Genomic DNA, 20,217 nt, shown 5'->3' with positions numbered 1-20,217 from the left:
TTTCTTAATTGTTTTGGGTTTGTTTTTGTGGGTCTTCTTCTTCCCTTGTGTTTCCCACTTAGAGAAGTTTCTTTAGCATTTGTTGTAAAGCTGGTTTGGTCGTGCTGAATTCTCTTAGCTTTTGCTTGTCTGAAAAGCTTTTGACTTCTCCATTGAATCTGAATGAGATCCTTGCTGGGTAGAGTAATCTTGGTTGAAGGTTTTTCTCTTCCACCACTTTAAGTATAACCTGCCACTCCCTTCTGGCCTGCAGTTTCTGCTGAAAAATCAGCTGATAACCTTATGGGGATTCCTTTGTATGTTATATTTTGTTTTTCCCTTGCTGTTTTTAATATTTTTTCCTTGAATTTATTTTTTGTTAGTTTGATTAATATGTGTCTTGGTGTGATTTTCCTAGGTTTTATCCTATATGGGACTCTCTGTGCTTCCTGGACTTGGGTGACTATTTTCTTTCCCATGTTAGGGAAGTTTTCAACTATAATCTCTTCAAATATTTTCTCAGACCCTTTCTTTTTCTCTGCTTCTGGGACCCCTATAATTTGAATGTTGGTGCATTTAGGGTTGTCCCAGAGGTCTCTGAGATTGTCTTCTTTTCATTCTTTTTTCTTTATTCTGCTTCTCAGCAAATATTTCCACTATTTTGTCTTCCAGCTCACTTATTCATTCTTCTGCCTCAATTATTCTGTTATTGATTCCTTCTAGTGTATTTTTCATTTCAATTATTGTGTTATTCATCTCTGTTTGTTCTTTAGTTCTTCTAGATCTTTGTTAACATTTCTTATATTTTCTCAGTCCATGCCTCCATTCTATTTCTGAGGTTCTGGATCAACTTTACTATCATACTCTGAATTTTTTTTCAGGTAGATTGCCTATTTCCTCTTCATTTATTTGGCCTTGTAGGTTTTTACCTTGCTCCTTCATCTGTGATGTATTTTTTTGCTGTCTCTCTTTTTTTTTTTTTATGAGTGGGATTGTGTTCCTGTTTTACTGGTTGTTTGGCCTGAGGCTTCCAACACTGGAGTTTGTAGTCTATTGGGTAGAGCTGGGTCTTGGTACTGAGATCAGGACCTCTGTGAGACCTCACTCTGATGAATATTCCCTGGGATCTGAGGTTCTCTGTTAGTCCAGTGGTTCGGACTTGGAGCTCCCACCGCAGGAGCTTTGGCCCAACCCCAGGCTCGTGAACCAAGATCCTGCAAGCTGCCTGGAGTGGCAAAAAAAAAAAAAGAACAATAACAAAGTAAAAAATAAAATTACACTAGGAAACTAACAGATATGTTAGGAAGAATATAATGATTAAAATAGAGATGAATCAACAACCAGAAGGTACATGAGTACCACAATAGTAAAAAAGAGGAGGAGGGAAAAGAAAAAAAAAGGGAGGGGGGAAGACCTTGGCTGTGGAGGGTGGGTCCTAAGCAAGGGCGAGGTTTGGGTGGAGGGCAGGGCCAATGCTTAGGACCCACAGGGCTGGAAAAGGCCCTGGGGGATGTGGGGGGTGGGGCTTAGGCTCAAGGAACAGAAGGGGCCCAGGTGTGCCCTTCCCCTGGTCTCAGAGGGCAGGGGACCTCACCTGGGAGCCCAGCAGGCTTCCCAGGACGAGTGGACAAGGCCAGCGCCCTCTGCTCCTCTCCCGCTCCTCCTGGAGGGCTCCTCCCACCTGCCTCTCCTCATCTTCCTAGCCTCCCTTCTGTTGCCCCCAGGATCCATACGGCCTGTATGGGGCTTTGGAGGGGGCAGTACTGGCTTGGTAGCTCAGCAGGCTCCCTGGCCTGGTGGGCCAGGCGATCACCCTCTACTCCTCTCCCCCTCTTCCCGGAGAGTCCCTCCCACCTGCCTCTCCTGAGCTCCCCGGTCTCAGGGGCACCTATCCCCCCTGGGCTCCACTTCTCCTACCCCCTCAGTCTCCCTACACCACACTGGTTCACTTTGGGGTTCCTCCCGTCTCCATGGGCAGCAGAGTCCCCCACCAGTGGCTGGCAGGTGCCCTAGTTGTGGGGAGATGCTAACTCCATGTCTTCCTACACAACCATCTTGACTCCACCTCCTAGAACTAATTTTAATTTCTTAATTTCCTTGGCTATTTGATTCATAGCCATGTATCTGCATCTAGAATCATGCTTGGCACAGAACTAGACAAAAATAATTGGCTTAATTTTGAATATTCAATTATATATATATTTTTTAAATAAATAAATTTATTTATTAATTTTTGGCTGCTGTTGGGTCTTTGTTGCTGTGCACGGATTTTCTGTAGTTGCAGTGAGCAGGGGCTACTCTGTTGTGGTGTGTGGGCTTCTCATTGCAGTGACTTCTCTTGTTGCAGAGCACAGGCTCTAGGCGTGTGAGCTTCAGTACTTGTGGCTTGCAGGCTCCAGAGCGCAGGCTCAGTAGTTGTGGCGCACAGGCTTTGTTGCTCCGTGGCATGTGGGATCTTCCTGCACCAGGGCTCAAACCTGTGTCCCCTGCGTTGGCAGGTGGATTCTTAACCACTGTGCCACCAGGGAAGCCCCAGATATTATTTTTGAATACACTATCTTTCTCTAGTTATTGTTAGGCTTATTAGACTTCCTTTCTATATAATTTTTGTTTAATTTATTTATTTATTTATTTATTTTTGGCTGTGTTGGGTCTTCATTTCTGTGCGAGGGCTTTCTCTAGTTGCGGCGAGCGGGGGACACTCTTCATCGTGGTGCATGGGCCTCTCACTGTTGCGGCCTCTCTTGTTGCGGAGCACAAGCTTCAGATGCGCAGGCTCAGTAGTTGTGGCTCACGGGCCTAGTTGCTCCGTGGCATGTGGGATCTTCCCAGACCAGGGCTCGAACCCCTGTCCCCTGCATTGGCAGGCAGATTCTCAACCCCTGTGCCACCAGGGAAGCCCTCTATACAATATTGGTAGGAAATTATTTCCTCAAATGGCTATCATTTTAAAGTTTGGAAGTGTAAATGATAAACTGGAGGCAAATTATAAGATGATCAAACAATATTGGCATTTCCTGGAAGTGTAGTATGCAATAAAAACTTTCTGAATTTATATCTATTTATCTTTAAAATCTGAATTCCACCTAAATTTCCTAGTTTCTTTATCTGTACTTAGTGTTAAATGTCATTATTTTCCATCCCCAATCCCATGCTATCCCCCTTTCTCTTCACCTTGGAAGCTCTCCTCTTTCTCTCTTTGGAAAAACGTTTTTCTGATATTATAACAAGTTATGTTATTCATTTTTCTCAATATCCGTTTGAGAAGCTTCATACCATTTTTACCAGCTTTTATAGCAGATTCTGACAAATACTTTCTCATAATGCCATACTTTTCCAGATAAATTAGAGGTTCCTGAAGATTACTATAATAACATATTTGTTTATACTTAAATAAGGAATCAATTTTAAGTTGTATAGTTTATTTTAAAAAATAGCTCTGTGCACTCTAGAATTACCCCTTCCCATAGATTGTATAACAGATTGGCTAACTCTTCAGTGAATCTCTCCCCACAAATGGACACCAGATCCTTTCCCAGATGTACAGGTTTAATCATGTTCCTGGTTCTTAAATTTTAGAATGGGAAGCTGTATTTCTCTTCTTTCCCAAATATTTTACATAAAATTTTGTATTCAGGTAAGGATACACATATTTCCAAGGTATACAAAAACTTCCAGAAGAATACCACAACTAAAAATATTTTTATCAATTTTCAAGTTCCATTATAGATAATAAAAGTGAAGCTTAGGTGGAGTTCCCTGGCAGTCCAGTGGTTAGGACTTGACACTTTCACTGCCATGACCCAGGTTCAATCCCTGGTTGGGGAACTAGGATTCTGCAAGCCAAGGTGCAGCCAGAAAAAAAAAAAAAAAGAAAGAAAAGTGAAGCTGATAATTATTGCTACGATGGCAATCATATTACAGTATATAAATGTGTCAAATTAACATGTTGTACACCTTAAATCTATACCACGCTATATGTCAAATATATGTTTCAATTAAAAAAAAAGTGAAGCTGAGAAAGTTAAGTACATAATCTGTTACTAACTGGTTGTTACTGGGTTCAAATCAGTTTGTCTGCATCTTCCACCTTGTACCTCATTACCTCTAAGTATCCTTTCTCTTTTTATCCACCTGTTGAAATCCTGCCTATTCTGTTAGCCTAATGAGAAAAACAGAGTAATAAAAAACAAAAAACTAGGCAATAATTAGGATCCCTGTTTTATCTAAAATAATACCAAATGCTCCTTGCAGCTTAAAAATAATAAATTGAAAAGTGACTTTCAGAGGCATATACTTGGAAAAGATTTGTTGCTTTGTAAATTTAATCAACATAAAAAGGAATACAGACTCTTTTTAGTATAACACGTAGGACAAAAAAGTGGAGAGGCTTTAGGAAACAAATATGGAGAGAACAGTGGCCTCAAAGTGTAATCCACAGATGGGCATAATCAGCATCACCTGAAAATGTGTTAGAAATACAAATCCTCCACATCAACCCCAGAAGGACTAAATCAGAGACTCCAGGTGGAACCAAGCAATCTGTGTTTCAGCAGGCCCTCTAGGTGAGTCTGACACCCACTAAACCTACCAGATACACAGTAAAGTTAGAGAACCAATTTTTCTAAATGATTCAGCCTCAGAAGCACTGGAAGGAGTGGAAAAAGTTGATTTTCTTGGTATGGGGAAACTAAAATTATTAGGATTGTACGCTTTTCTGTTGCTCAGTACTAAGCACCCTAATAAATGTGTTATATTATTTGACCTAAATAAATGTGTTAAATACACACATATATACCATAATTATAAATACATAGTAAAATTGGTATACATAGGGGCAAAAAATAGAGGGAAATATGCCCCCCCAAATTAATATGTTGATGTGGGATTTTTGTTTTCTTTCTTTTTAACTCATTCTCTCATATCAGGTAAACATAATACATAGAAATTTGTATGCTTTTCCCCTGTTAATTGGTCTTATGTCAGTTTAATTCTCAGGCCCTAAAGGTAAAAGTAAAATTTTGTCTCACATTCCCGAAATCTAAAAAAGTCCCATTCACTCTGTTTTAAATACTACAAGGACAATTTCTGAATTTCTACTTCTCTAACCTTTTTCTCCTTCACTCAGTCCCCTATTAAAAACATCTCCCGGGGCTTCCCTGGTGGCGCAGTGGTTGAGAGTCCGCCTGCCAATGCAGGGGACACGGGTTCGTGCCCCGGTCCGGGAGGATCCCACATGCCACGGAGCGACTGGGCCCGTGAGCCATGGCCGCTGAGCCTGCGCGTCCGGAGCCTGTGCTCTGCAACGGGAGAGGCCACAACAGTGAGAGGCCCGCGTACCGCAAAAAAAAAAAAAAAATCTCCGTTTAAATGTGCAGGTCTTGCACCCAAATTTAAACATCTGAAGATACAAATATATCCCCAGCAGAAATCAGTCTTCAATTTTAACATCCCTTGAATAGCTTCAGAGTGATCTCTTTGCGTGGATTGCTTAAGAGTATTGCCCCATGAACCAACTCCCCCCTCCTTTTATCCACACTCAGTTCCTTTCTTTTCTTGAAATTCTCAGCGCCCTCCTCTGGCTACTATTGACTTCTTAGCAGCCGGGGCCGAAATTTACGCAGGCGCTTTCCAACGTCTCATAGAGTCAGCCTCCCCTGGGTCGCATCCAATCAGGGCCCAGCCAGAAAGAAAGGGCGCTGCAAACCCTCGCGAGGTTCAACTTCTCTGGGCCTTGCTTCGCGGGCTTCACGTGATCTCAGTCCACACCTCCCACTCTTCTTCGCGGAGGTCGCCGCTAGGCACTGTTTTCAGCTGGCGCTCGCTGATTGGCCATTGCTCGCGCGGTCTCCTGGGAGACGGGAACGCGGTAGCCTTCTTGAAGGAGACTGCGTGCGCCTGCGCACTTGCCAGATCGCGCGGCTGCTCGAGCTTTGAGATGAAGGTAAATAACCTACGAACCCCGGGGGAGCGGGAAGAAGCCCGCCAAAGTCGCTTTGAGGATAGGAGCTTGTGACCTCCTTTCGTCCTCCCGAGTGCGTGAGAAGTGGGGAAGGGAGCGGGGCGACCAGGGAGGGGGAGAGCAGGGGCGAAGTTGAAGGAACAAGGGAATAGGAAGGAAAATTGAAGAGGAGAAGGCGGGGAGGGAGGCCTCTCATTTCTGGGACCGCGGCTGGGGTTCGTGCTTTGCGGGAAGAGGGAACCCCGCCACGGCTGGAAATGAGCAGACTGGATCTGAAGAGAACCCAAACTTCGCACGGTAGAAAGAACGAGTTGTGTGAAAGCGCTTGGAGGGTCGCGGTGAAGTTGACTCGTTCGGGTGTCAGGAGCTGCCTCATTTATTGCAGCTAAACACCTGGCAAGCCGCGCGACTGCTCAGCGCCTTAAAACGAGTGAAAAGCCTGCGAAAAAATAATCCCAAATTGTATTGCCTGTGACTGGTGCAGTTTACAGATCACCTGGTGGCGATGTACATTATTCACGGGGAAATCTGCACACGCAGGTCTCAAGCTCTAGAGCGTCATCCTCTGCACGCACGGTTTCTAGGCTTGGGCTTTTCGTGAACCCCATTCCCGGGTCACTGGCTACAGATCATTCACCCTTCGCTTTACCGAGCAATATCCCCTTACACACACACATCCCGGCCCTGATCTGGCAAAGAAATGGAAAGCTTAATTTTTATAAGTTCTGGTGGCTATTAATGTGGAGATTGCAGTTGACAGACTGGTAATCTTAACTCATTTCTAAAGCTCTTCACGATTTATGAAGTACCAGAAGTAAGGAGATATTATTATTCCTGGTTTACAGTTGAGAATTCTATGTTTGAGGCAATTTAATCGACCTGCTTTAAGCCCTACAGCTAATAAATAAAAAGCCAAATATAAACGTTGGTATTCTGGTTGTGAAGCTAGCACCTTTTCTGGTCCATTGTATGTGTATGGAGTGTCTGTACACCTCCTTTGAAGAAAAATAGTTTATAAGGTCACAGCCAGAGGAGGTCTACCATGAAGCTGGTAAAATTCAAGTTTAGGGACCCCTCGCTTGCATGCAGGGGTTCCAGGGCAATGTGGTCATAAAATTGCAAAAGTAAGATGCTTTTATACTCTTTTTTTCTTTAAGGGTGTCTTCATGCTTCACAAAACTTGGATGCACCTGTGATTTTAGCGCACCTGTTTTCAGTACAGGTGGATTTAATCTTTAACATAGTAAATGCCTGTGATTGGTGTTCAATTTTGACCATTTGAAGAGTTTTGTGTTGCTATTCAGACTGTCAAGCCACCTGCAGTAGTCTCTAAACTTCACATGCCTAGATATAGGCATCATTGTTTAACCTGTAATTTAACCTAATGTTAAAATCTACATTTATTCATCCCAAACTCTTAAGTTCCTAGATGTTCTAGATCAGCACTGTTTTGATATAAATATAATGTGAGCCAATGTAATTTAACAATCTTAGTAGCCAAATTAAAATGTTTTTAAAGAAACAGGTAAGATTACTTTTCATAATATATTTTATTCTACCCAGTATATCCAAAATATTATCATTTCAACATGTAATCAGTATGAAAATTATCAGTGAAGATAGTTTGCATTCTCTCCTTTATAGTCTTTGAAACCCCATGTGTAGTTTATATTTACAGCACATCTAAATTTGGACTGCCCACATTTCAAGTCCTCAATAAAATTCCAAGTCCACATGTGGTTTGTGGCTTCCATACTGGATACACAGTTCTTTATTGTCTAAGTGAAAAGAATGATTTTTCAGTTGAAAAAGTGTCCACCCAATAGCCAAATTAAACACTTAATGATAAAGTAAATGTAACTGATGGGGAAAGGAAAATAATAATTTTGAAGAAAATATAGACATTTTGTATTTCTATCAGAGTTAATATTTTTAATAGCAATTTTGTTAAATTTAATCTCCCCAAATCTATGCTATTAATAATTAGCTAAGTTCAAGTTTAAATTATTTAAATTTTTAATAGCTATAAAACACTAAAGCCATACATTTTTATAAAATTAATATTCGAAAACATTCAAAAGCAAAAACGTTTTATAGTAAATGCTCCCATATATATTGAGGTCCATACTTTACCGATCAGATTGTGATTATTTGGTTGGTTGGTTGATTGGTCATTTTGTTTGTTACATTGTTGACTTCTTTTGGGTAAGCTCTAGCATAAGACTTCACCATCCTGAATCCTACTGTTTTCATTATCACGTTTTGACATCTTTTCTGACCAATGTTTAATTGTATGTTCTGAAAATACAGAAATTGTATTGTGTTTTTTAGCGTGTTTTCTCACTGCTAGAAAAAACTTGGCTTGGCACACCAATAAAGTTTACCTGGCAGAAAACATCAGGAAACTACCTTGCAGTAACAGGGTAAGAAATCAGTGAATGTTGGTGAATCATCCTGACTCCAAACGGTTGTATGCCCACCTAACTACACTATCTGCTCAGTAGAAATTCTTGGGTGATGACTGAATGGTGGGAAAAGTAATATATTTCCATTAACATCACAATTCATAGAACCTTTTCCCTGGTAATAACTTTTTACATATAAATTATGAAACTATCGTGAGAAAATAAAATCAGTTGGGTGTATAAAAAAACTCTTTAGAGAAATAAGAAACACTTAAATCGTATCTTTGTGTTCTGATTGCTTTTAGAGCTGATCATATTGTGAAAATCTTTGATCGCCATGGTCAAAAAAGAAGTGAAATCAACTTATCTGGGTAAGTACAGTGGTAGATCAAAAACTTTTTCAAGCTTTGTGGCCTAAAAAATAAAAAAACACTGTCTTAAAACTATAATCAAATAGAATTTTATAACATATCTAATGTGTATCTCTTTTGCCTTCTCCATTTGCAAAGAGATTTGGTTTTTTATACCATAAACAGTTAATGAAATACGTATATATATAGCATATGAATTAGAATTTAACGTTTATAAACACTCATACATTCACAGATAAGCTGTAAGACAGAATTATAAATGAGTCCATGTGAAATAATTCTTATTTAATTATAAACAAGCTTTAGTGTGTGTATATGCAGATAAGATAAGCCCATATGGCTGTAGTATTTCCTCTCTAATAGTTACTTTCTGCATACTTCTTAAAGGACAAAGGCCTTATTTTATCTATTTTAAGGAAGTCATTCTAGATTACAGTAAGCATAACATAAGCATTTTTAATGATTCAGGGTTATCATTCCCTATAGTAGTTATTTTACTGATAGTCTTAGTGGTTATTATGATGTGTAGAGTCCCTCACCTAAATGGTCTTATGCTGCCAGCCTTTTTAAATACACATCTGCTTTCTGCTTTTATCACCACCATCTTTGCAAATCAGGTTGCTTTACTTCTCTCCCATCCACCTAATGCCACCATTTTGGCATTTCCCATTGCTCTCTTTTTTTTATTATTATTAATTTTTATTGGAGTATAGTTGCTTTACAATGTTGTGTTAGTTTCTGCTGTACAGCAAAGTGAATCAGCTATACGTATACATATAGCCCCTCTTTTTTGGATTTCCTTCCCATTTAGGTCACCACAGAGCATTGAGTAGAGTTCCCTGTACTGTACAGTAGGGTCTCATTAGTTATCTATTTTATACATAGTAGTGTATATATGCCAATCCTAACCTCCCAATTCATCCCACCCCTGCTGCCCTTGGTATCCATGTTTGTTCTCTACATCTTGTGTTTCTATTTCTGCTTTGCAAATAAGTTCATCTGTATCATTTTTCTAGATTCCACATATGAGCGATATTAAATGATATTTCTCTCTGACTTACTCTGTATGACAGTCTTTAGGTCCACCCACTTCTCTTCAAATGGCACAATTTCATTCCTTTTTATAGCTGAGTAATATTCCATTGTATATATGTAGCACATCTTTATCCATTCCTCTGTTGATGGACATTTAGGTGCTTCCATGTCCTGGCTATTGTAACTAGTGCTGCAGTGAACATTGGGGTGCATGTATCTTTTGAATTATGGTTTTCTCCTGGTATATGCCCAGGAGTGGGATTGCTGGGTCATATGGTAGTTCTATTTTTAGTTTTTTAGGGAACCTCCATACTGTTCTCCATAGTGACTGTATCAGTTTACATTTCCACCAACAGTGTAGGAGGGTTCCCTTTTCTCCACACCCTCTCCAGCATTTGTTGTTTTTAGATTTTCTGATGATGCCCATTCTAACCGGTGTGAGGTGATACCTCACTGTAGTTTTGATTTGCATTTCTCTAATAATTAGTGATGTTGAGCGTCTTTTCATGTGTTTGTTGGCCATCTGTATCCCACTGCTCTCTTAATTGTTGCTTCTGGTTTCTCTATTCTAGGAAACAGAGGGCAAGCTAGTTATAATTATGTCTAAAAGTAAGAAGCACTTAGTAAAAGAACTTCTTTGAGTAAATTGTATGAGCTTTATTGCATAATCTCTGTGACATCTATTTTGGTTACACAATGGCCTTATTTTTTTACTTATGAATTCTTTTTTGTTGTTGTTGTCGCTTTTGCGGTACGCGGGCCTCTCACTGTTGTGGCCTCTCCCGTTGCGGAGCACAGGCTCCGGATGCGCAGGCTCAGCAGCCATGGCTCACGGGCCCAGCCGCTCCGCGGCATGTGGGATCTTCCCGGACCAGGGCACGAATCCGTGTCCCCTGCATCGGCAGGCGGACTCTCAACCACTGCGCCACCAGGGAAGCCCACTTATGAATTCTTTTGCTGTATTCATCATAGTTGAATTAGACTGACAAAAGATCTCCACATAAATAAAATGCCATTATATATTGTCTTTAATTGGCAGATGATTTTATCAACAATTTGAAAGCCTTCCTCTTCCACACTCTCAAAATCCTGAAAATATTATAGAAAATTGAGATCCCAAAACATATTTTATTTATTTTTAATTTTTTTAATTTTTGGCCACACAGTGTGGCATGTGGGATCTTAGTTCCCTGACGGATCGAACCCATGCCCCCTACATTGGGAGCATGGAGTCTTAACCACTGGACCACCAGGGAAGTCCCCCAAAACATATTTTAACAGTTCAAAGAATAAAATAACTTCAGTAATGCCCAGCTGTCTTAAATGTAAAGCTGAGCTGAGTATGGCTTAGCCAATACCCAAGAACAGAGGGTCTCCAAATGAAATATAGCATCAGAGAAGGAAGGAAAGGTTAATCTTCAAGGAAGTTCTTAAATTATAATAGACATTTGGAGTAATTTTAAACAGTAAGAAACATGTTAAATAGAGCATTTCCTATTTATAACTATTTTGTTATCTTAATTGAATCACTCATTCTATTAAGATATGAAATAAAAATAAACTTTCTTACTCACTATTTCAGAATTCAAGTCTTTCTTGTTGTTTGCAGTCCTACATCTACCCAGCCTTGATCTGTTCAATACACAGTTTATCTAGATATAACATCATTTCTTATCAGTACCTACTTTTTCCCTCTGTAAATCTGAAATAACCTTTCGAAAGTTGATCATACAAATTTTCTCTTGATTCCAGGTGTGATTCCTTTCCAGAGGTGCTTGATGAGTTTGTTTTACCAAAGGGCCAGGCTCTTTATAGGTGTTGAGAAAATCTGCTAACTTATTAGGTATAATTATATTTAATATAGTATATGAAAATGATATTTAAAATGTTTCTGTTCCCTCAACAACGATATAATTGGTGTTAGTTTTATCTAGGCACTGAATGGTGAGTTATATTTCTCACTTTAGGAAGTTTATGACGTATTCAAAAATAGATTGAATGGTCTTGTTATAGACAAAAATCACAAATAGTTGAGTGTTTAAATTTCTTTCCCTGCTTAAAAAAAATGCATAGTGATGTTTTGCTCTCTTTTTAAAAAGTAACTGTGTTGCTATGGATTGGGATAAGGATGGAGATATCCTAGCAGTGATTGCTGAGAAATCCAGTTGCATTTATCTGTGGGATGCCAACACAAGCAAAACCAGCCAGTTAGACAGTGGCATGAGGTAAGGATAGCTTTTTTTATATTTTAAATCTTCACTTAGAAATATCATTATTTGCAGATTTGATGCTACAAATACTACTTTCATTATAAAGATGCATTGATGAGTTATTTTCTTATAAAGGAAAAAGTTCATTTCTTTTTTAATTGTTATATATAATCCTATTAATTTTGTTCAGTTAATTAGAATAAAGTTGTTATGATTATAAAATATGACTTCTTAAAAAGTTGCTTTCAATGGAACAGACTAAAATGTCCAAAGAAGAGAGAAAACGTATATGGGAAAATCTGGAGATGGGATTGGCTGCAGGCATGGCTGGATCTAGGGGTTCTAATGATGCAGTCAAGACTGTCTCCATCTCTCGGCTCTTCCTTTCTCTGTATTGACTTCTTCTAAGTCAGACTCTCTCTTTTTTAAATTTTATTGAAGTGTAGTTGATTTATAATGTGTTAATTTCTGCTGTACAGCAAACTGATTAAGTTAAACATATATATATTCTTCTTCATATTCTTTTCCAATATGGTTTATCACAAGATATTGAATATAGTTTCCTGTGCTATACAATAGGACCTTGTTGTTTATCCATCCTATATATGTAAGTCAGACTCTTGATGGCTACTGGCAGGTATCAGCTTATACCATTCTTCACAGCAAGTTATGCCAGAGGAAAGAACATGCCCCTATCACATGACTAGTGTCCACTCATTTCTTCAGAAGGTCTCTGAATAGGGTAGGCAGGGCCATGAGGTTGATAATCCTACCCAGTGAAGAGTGGAGTGAGGGTGGGGAAGTTCACAAGTGGGAAAAATCCTGGGCAGACAGAATAAATTGCAGGTCTCTGCTAAAATGGAAACCATTTTGCCATATGGAAAAGAAAAACCTATCGGTATTTACAACTAAAACTGCAATTTTGACCTTGGATAAGTTGCTTAACCTCTCTTTAATCCTCAATTTCTTCATATATGTAAAGAGTGTATAGTAATAATAATCTGCTTCATGGCATCATGTGGCCTGCAGGTGGGCAGGAAGAGATCACATACCATAAGGTTAGACTATACTTTTCCAGCTTACTTGCCAAGGAATAACAGAGCAGGACCAAACATCACCTTAGCGCAGGTTCTCTTGACCCTCCAAAGTGACGCACGAGACATGCATCCACAGGCAATAGTGTCTGACCAACACCAAGTCTTGCTAGGTCTGAGAACCTTCATTTCTTGCTCTGTCCTTTAACACTTTGGTACAGCACTTTTCAGAAGGATTTTACACACCCTGTGTGCTTCCATTCAAGAGGATGTTTATAAACATCAAGTACTGCTTCTTGAACCAAATTGAGCATCAGTGAGGCCACATCCTGACCCAGAGAAAAAAAACGCATAATTAATCCCAGGTGTTTCGAATTGGCAGCTCTGCCTCCCACTGTTTTATCTTCCCCCACTTCCATTTTCTCACATCATCTCAGGATTGTTGTGATAGTTAATTGTATGCAGTGGCCAGGCACCAAAATAAGAACTGAGGGAACAGTAGATGTTATTGTAATTATCAGTAAGGTAAAATTAAGGGTGTTTTACTGTTGCTATTAATATTTAATGTCTAAAGCCCTTTGGCTATAGAAAGGTATACCTACTACTATTTGTTTTTTTGTTAATGATCAATCTAACACATCACGATAGTTAACAATTCTGAATATCAAGTTTGCAAAATTTTCTTAAATATTTTGCAAACTTAAGTTTCCTTTAAACAATTAAAATTTCATTTACAAATTTAATCTGATTAGATTCTTCTGCGCACTTCAAACACAGATAATTCACAAAGCATCAAATATAATTATTACAAAACTTGCTGCAATGCCACTTAACTATCTTAAATTATTATGTTAGCACAATGGGTTGAATTTATTTCATCATTTTTACTAAATGTATTTTTTATACCTTTTTAAGATTATAGTGGTACTTACCCTGATCCTACCTAGGCCAACAGCAGTAATCATTTAGTTTTTTACCTGGGATACAGCAATCTTTTCAGAGAAACTCTGAATACAACATCTGATTCATAAACCAATTGATTCTTGGTTGGATCATGGGACATGGTTGCTTCTCCCAAGGCCATTCACACCTGAGTACTAGTCACCCTACTCAGCTTCTTTTCTAATTGACCTTCAACTGTCACATCAGCCAGAATTTTACAAACCTATGCCTTTCACATAGGTTGCCTTTTTTTGTAGCCAGGTGCATTTTCCTAAAATAATATATTCATTACATTTTTCTTGGCCAGAAATATGTGTCATTATTATATGTTGGCCTCATCGGTTAGCATAATTGGAAACATGTATGCCTTGGGATCTTACTGTACTTTGTAGGACCTTCTAGACATCTTATCTCCTAAGAGGAAAGATAAAGCCCATTCAGTTAACTCTTCTTTTGATGACATTTGATTACTTGATCTTCTTGGAATACACTATTTAACCCTCTTTCTAGTTGGTTGTTCTGTGACTGTTAGTACTGATCAACTATTGACTGGACTAATATTGTTACACTACTCTTACTATATGTGACTGCAGTTGCTAATCAGACCTTGTTCTTGTCATATAGTTCCTCTTTTCTCTGGTACTATTTAGCTCACTCCAGTTTTTTAAATTCATGTTTTCTGAGCAGCAGACTCCAAAATGGGATTAAATGTGTAAGGTGTTTATCACAGGAAATATCTGTGAGGGAAGAGAGAGGGAGAAGAAGTTAGAAGAGCCGTCAGACCCTTGTAAAGGAGAGAGGGAAGAAAGAAAGGGGGGGGTAGAAACATCTGGGACCGCAACACAGTTCTAAAAAGTTCAGCTAGGCCCAGTCTGAGCCAAGGTTACCATCAAAGGAGTCCTGTGCCTCCCAGAAATGGGCCTCAGCAGGACCCTTGCCATGCGCAATCATTGTCTGGGAGCAGCCCATGGGAAGGTGTGGTCCCAGCACGTTGAGGTGATGGATTCCAATGCCTAGCAGCTGGGGGCCTTGGTCGGTTATACTTTCTATAGTTGGAGATCTGAGAGGCATATTCTCAGGGCTGCTGTACCTACTTAAACTGAGAGACAAATGCATATTTATCTTTTATAAAGTATGTACTTAATATCTTTTATAAAATATACTTAATATATTCAACAATTGTAAATATATACTCAATTGAAGAAAGCTAGCAGCCCAGTATATTAATACTTCTTGTTAAAATTAATTTTTACCTAAACATTTTATTACATTCACTTATTATTACAACTGACTTTTCCTATGCTTTAAGTGAATTTTTGTCTTCCAAGTATCATTAGGTGTTATGGCCTTTCACAAACTCAACTTGTTGCAATTAAATATGTAATTTTTAATGCTCAAATTCCTCTAATTTAGCCAGAGGAGTCCCCTTTAAGCTGACTCTTTTGTCCTTTTATTACTGCCCTCAACATTCTTGAGAGCTGTGTTGCTTTCTGAAAACAGTAGCTTGATCTATCAGTGACTGTCAAAGTTTAGCTGCATCAGAATCACCTGGAGAGCTTATGAGAACACAGACAGCTGCGCACCACCCCCAGTTTCTCATGCAGTAGGACAGGGGTGGGATCTGGGAACTAGCATTTCTGAAGTTCCCAGGTGATGATGCTGGTCCTGGGATTGTATTTTCATAACCACTTTTCTAGATCCATTGTGATTTCTTTCCTCAATATATAAATGAGCTACTCTCCAAGGAGTCTTGATTCCCTTTAGTAGAAGATTGTATAAAAGTTCAACCTATGGATCCTAGAATGCACAGTAAGAACTGGTGGTAGGCAAACGTGCCTTCTACCTCCTTCTGAGCTACTCTTAGCAGAGCTGGAAAATGTATGTCCTTTTTCATGAATCATGAATTCCCAATGATTTTTCCAATTTAGTATATCGTATAGTTGGACCCTACTTTTTTTTTAAAGCATAAGATGTTATCCATGAAGATTTTTACCACAATTAGAGTTACAACTATCATTAGTAGACAGATTAATAAGTATCTCATCATGAATCATCTGATGAAATTTGAGATTCCATCATGACTGAATTGAAGCCTATATTCATCATACATTTGTATTTTAAGTCTCACTCACCTAAGATCATTTTATAGTGTCTCAGAATGTCTTTAGCACTTCTTCGTAGTCCTAAAGCATTAAGTTGTAGTTTTGTACTTCAGCTTCTATGTAGATGTTAAAACTATTCATGAAGTACTTTTTAAAAGGACTACTTAGGGGGTTATAATTGTGAATTGTTTAGTAATTTGTATCTTAATGTTACAGGGATCAATTGTCTTTCCTTCTTTGGTCAAAATTTGGAAGTTTCCTGGCTGTTGGAACTGTTAAAGGAAATTTGCTCATTTATAATCGTCAAACATCTCGAAAGATTCCTGTCCTTGGTAGGTTGTAGCTGGAAACACTGCTAAATATTTGAGATGCTTTACATAAATGGAAATTTTACCACCTCAGATTTCCCTGATATTGCAAGAGAAATTTTGTAGTTTAAAATGAAGACTTCCCTGGTCAAGCCATACATCTATCTAAACTAGAAGATCCATCTTCACTACCTACTAAGAATTTCCCAGGCTATGTAACAGGTTGCCCTAGGGTGAGCCTGTGCCTTTGGACACCAGTACATTAATAGCATGGCTTCTATCCCTTTCTCACCCAGATTGTGCCTCTGGCATGGAATAGCTCAGATGCATATCAACACATTAGTAGATGGGCTAAAACATTTGGTGGCTTCTTGGACAGAGTATCCAGATTCCTAATTCTGACCCCTCACTCTCTCCAAACACCAATTTAATCTAGGAGTTGACTTCGAGTTATATTTCCCTCAGGGTATATGACTGGATGATATGCGTGTTTAATCCTTTGACCTTCTTGGTTCAGTCTCTGATTCCCCCAGCCTCTGGTCGCCTAGCATCTGCCCTGGGACTCCCCAGGAGGAAACAGTATGGATTCTTTTCAATTATTGTTAACATCATGCTGGTGAATGGTGAAACAGTGGGCTTAATTACATACAGGTGGCCAGTATAACGTACCACTAATGAAAGAATCAAATCCTGGAGATAATAGTGCCCACAGAATACTTGAGAAAGTGCCTTTCAATTAAGGCCACTTGTTCATTTCAAATTATTTTCACATATATGTATATCTTTCATAGGAATATTTTTAGTGCTCTAGCTAAACAGTTACGTCATTGATCCATCTGAAAAATTAAACTAAAAACTTCTGAGTTACAAAGCTCTGCTTTCACCATATAAATTAATTTGTTTGACTTAAATAGGCATTTTCTATATCCCCCTTCATTTACAGGAATATTCTACCAGTTAACTTATAAGCCCTAGAAATTTTGACACTTGAGGTATAAGAAAATAATTTGTCAAAGCATGATTATTTTGTCAGTAACTGTCATATATACATGATTTTATGTGATCTTTGTATTTAATATGAATATTGATTCTAATCTCAGCTAATTTAATTCACTGTGTAAAATGGAAAAGATTCAGGCTAATTATATATTTTAGGTCCTCTTTCAGAGTTAGTTGTGATTTGTGGCTCTGCTTTTTTTCCTTTGAAATAATTTACTTTCCTAAAACCAAGGCATTTCACTTCCAATAGCAGCTGCACGAATGCATGGTTTTTACAGTAGCTAATGTCTGCTACCTTGTTTCGTCATGCTCTGATTTATTTCCTTGAACTAGACTAGATATAGGCAGTTCTCACTTCACATGCTTCTAACATGCATGAATTTCAGTGTTCACAGTGTACCTAATATTGCCAGTCTCCCAGTAACATGATTTACATTTCAGTGGCCATAGTATGGTAGCTGTAAGTTAATACTAATTAAATGAGTCGATACGTGTAAAGTGCCCAGAACAATGTTAAGTAAGCACACACAACATGTTAACTGTTATCAGTGAGGTTAAGGTTAACCTGAATTCTGAGCACTAGAAGAAACGGAGAGATTTTCTTCTCCCTTTCTTGAGTATAGAAAGAAGTTTGTCTTTGGCATCTTTCCACCTCTCTTTATGTACTCCTTTTTTCCCTTCTAACACCCATTACTTCCGACACTCAGTTCCAGTGTACCACTTAAGCCACTTAATCTATGATCAGCAAAATCTCCTATATCCCAGTCTCTTCTCTGAATGTTCCCTTCACTTTTGTGCTCTGGTCTTCTGATTTGAAATACTACCTCTATAGTCCCACATTTATCTCTTCCAAACTCTAGACTCATACATCCAGCTGCTTACTCAACATCTCCAATGAGATTTCTAGTAAACACTTCAAATTTAATACCACCAAAACCAATAGTTTTCCCTCTCATTGATGGCATTTCATCCTTTTAGATATTTAAGCCTAACCTTACCATCATCCTTGACCCTTATCTTTCTCCTACGTTCCATACCTAATTTGCCAGAAAATCTAGTAGGATCTATCTCCAAATATCTCCAGAATCAAGACTGTTCTCATCACCTCTACTGCTGCCACCATGGTGTGGGGCTCAGACATCTTTGACCTGAATTTCTGGAATATCTTAACTGGTCTCCCTGCTTCAGATCTTGCCCTGCTATAGAATATCCTCAGCCCAGAGGCCACAGTGAGCCTTCTGCTCGGAACTCTCCAGTGGCTCTCCATGTCACCCAGGGTCAAAGTCCTCAGTATGGCCAGCCAAGCCCTCTGTGACCTGGCCCTTGCGACTCTCTGACTTCATCTCTTACCCATCTTCCGGGGCTTCACAGCTATACTCTCCTCCCACCTGAGCCTCTAACACACTCTGGCACACTCTGGCCTCAGGGTCTGCTCACTTAACGACTATTTATTTAGAGCCTGCCTTCTGCATACATACTGTATTAAGTTCTGTACGGGGTACATGAATAAAATAAACATGATCTCTGTCTCAATAACAGCTAAAATAGCTAACATTTATGTGGCATTTCCTATATGCCTGGCACTCTTCTAAGTGCTTTAACTCGTTTGATCCTCAACCCCTATGAAAGAGCTCCTACTATTATCCCCAATTTTTGGATGATGTGACTAAGGAATAGAAAGGTTAAGTCACTTACCCGTGGTTTTGCAGTAAGTGGTGGAGCCACTTATTCAAAATAGGCAGTTTGCCTCCAGAATCTGTATACTTAATTAACCTTGGGGCTCTTGAGTATTTATCTATCCCAGGACCTTCAACAAATGCCCTCAGTGTCAAGCATGCAATTTCCACTCCAAAATGTGGTTTTTGCACTGTCTAGATTGCTCAATAAAAAAACGTCCTGATACTTAGTGGCTATCTAATATCCCTCACTAGCTAAATGAGTCAATTCTTTTTTTTTTTTTTTTTTCCCTGCGGTACGTGGGCTTCTCACTGTTGTGGCTTCTCCCGTTGCGGAGCACAGGCTCCGGACGCACAGGCTCAGCGGCCATGGCTCATGGGCCCAGCCGCTCTGCAGCATGTGGGATCTGCCCAGACCAGGGCATGAACCCGTGTCCCCTGCATCGGCAGGCGGACTCTCAACCACTGTGCCACCTAAATGAGTCAATTCTTAACACAAGTCTCACTAAGGTGCATTCGTATTTGTACCTCAGTGTTAATCATGAATCATTGTATGTCCTTTAGTTATATACGAAGAGTCAAAACTGTGATGTTGAATCTGCTTATGCTAAGGGTCTCCCACACTGTGAAGCTGAATATAGTAGAGATAGCTTCAGTGCTTTGAGATTTAAGCACATTTTGTGCTTAAGACATTAATGTGATAGGTTTGGTTATATGGTAAACAAATTTGTCAAGGGGTGGAATGTCTTTTTTATGTTAGGACCTATGCTCATAGGCACATAAAAAATTGGAAAACATGATTGCCCTCATATGCCTTTATCTTGATTTACAACTTGGTAATAAACTGTTTTAAATAAGGTTGCTTAGACACTAACTGCTTTGATGAGATTTTAAATTTCTTGTCTGTTTAATTTCCATAGTATATTACCTAAACTTTCAGATTAACATCATGGATATCTAAAATTTTTTTTGAGAAATCAATATGTACATCTCTTTTTCAGGAAAGCATACTAAGAGAATCACATGTGGATGTTGGAATGCAGAAAACATGCTTGCTTTAGGTGGTGAAGATAAAATGATTACAGTTAGTAATCAAGAAGGTGACACAATAAGACAGGTAATACAGTAACATCTCTTTGGTCTGCTATATTCAAATTTTCTTCCAAAACAGAGTTTGTCTATCAAACAGACCTA

General features: G+C 39.0%; 1 protein-coding gene across 7 annotated transcripts in view; it reads left to right on the top strand.

Annotated features, from left to right (window-relative positions):
* The first annotated feature begins 5,896 nt into the window (after positions 1-5,896).
* Positions 5,897-20,217, top strand: part of WDR19 (WD repeat domain 19) — an 84,303-nt gene continuing 69,982 nt past the window's right edge. For 4 of the 7 annotated variants that reach the window (XR_009540359.1, XR_009540360.1, XM_060148336.1 and 1 more), the window contains exons 1-6: positions 5,903-5,923; positions 8,273-8,364; positions 8,652-8,717; positions 11,852-11,977; positions 16,257-16,372; positions 20,025-20,140. Coding sequence is in view for 4 of the 7 variants with exons in the window: in XM_060148336.1 (XP_060004319.1) it covers positions 5,918-5,923; positions 8,273-8,364; positions 8,652-8,717; positions 11,852-11,977; positions 16,257-16,372; positions 20,025-20,140 (522 nt within the window). In the remaining 3 variants the exon portion in view is untranslated. Of the gene's footprint in view, positions 5,924-8,272; positions 8,365-8,651; positions 8,718-11,504; positions 11,596-11,851; positions 11,978-16,256; positions 16,373-20,024; positions 20,141-20,217 lie in introns of those variants that run through there. The other 3 variants (XM_060148337.1, XM_060148338.1, XM_060148339.1) reach the window with 3 other exon arrangements.

Source organism: Lagenorhynchus albirostris, chromosome 4 (genome assembly GCF_949774975.1).
Source record: "Lagenorhynchus albirostris chromosome 4, mLagAlb1.1, whole genome shotgun sequence".
NCBI lineage: Eukaryota > Metazoa > Chordata > Mammalia > Artiodactyla > Delphinidae > Lagenorhynchus > Lagenorhynchus albirostris.
Note: the sequence above shows the minus strand (reverse complement) of the source record. Positions and strands in the feature narration are given on the sequence as shown.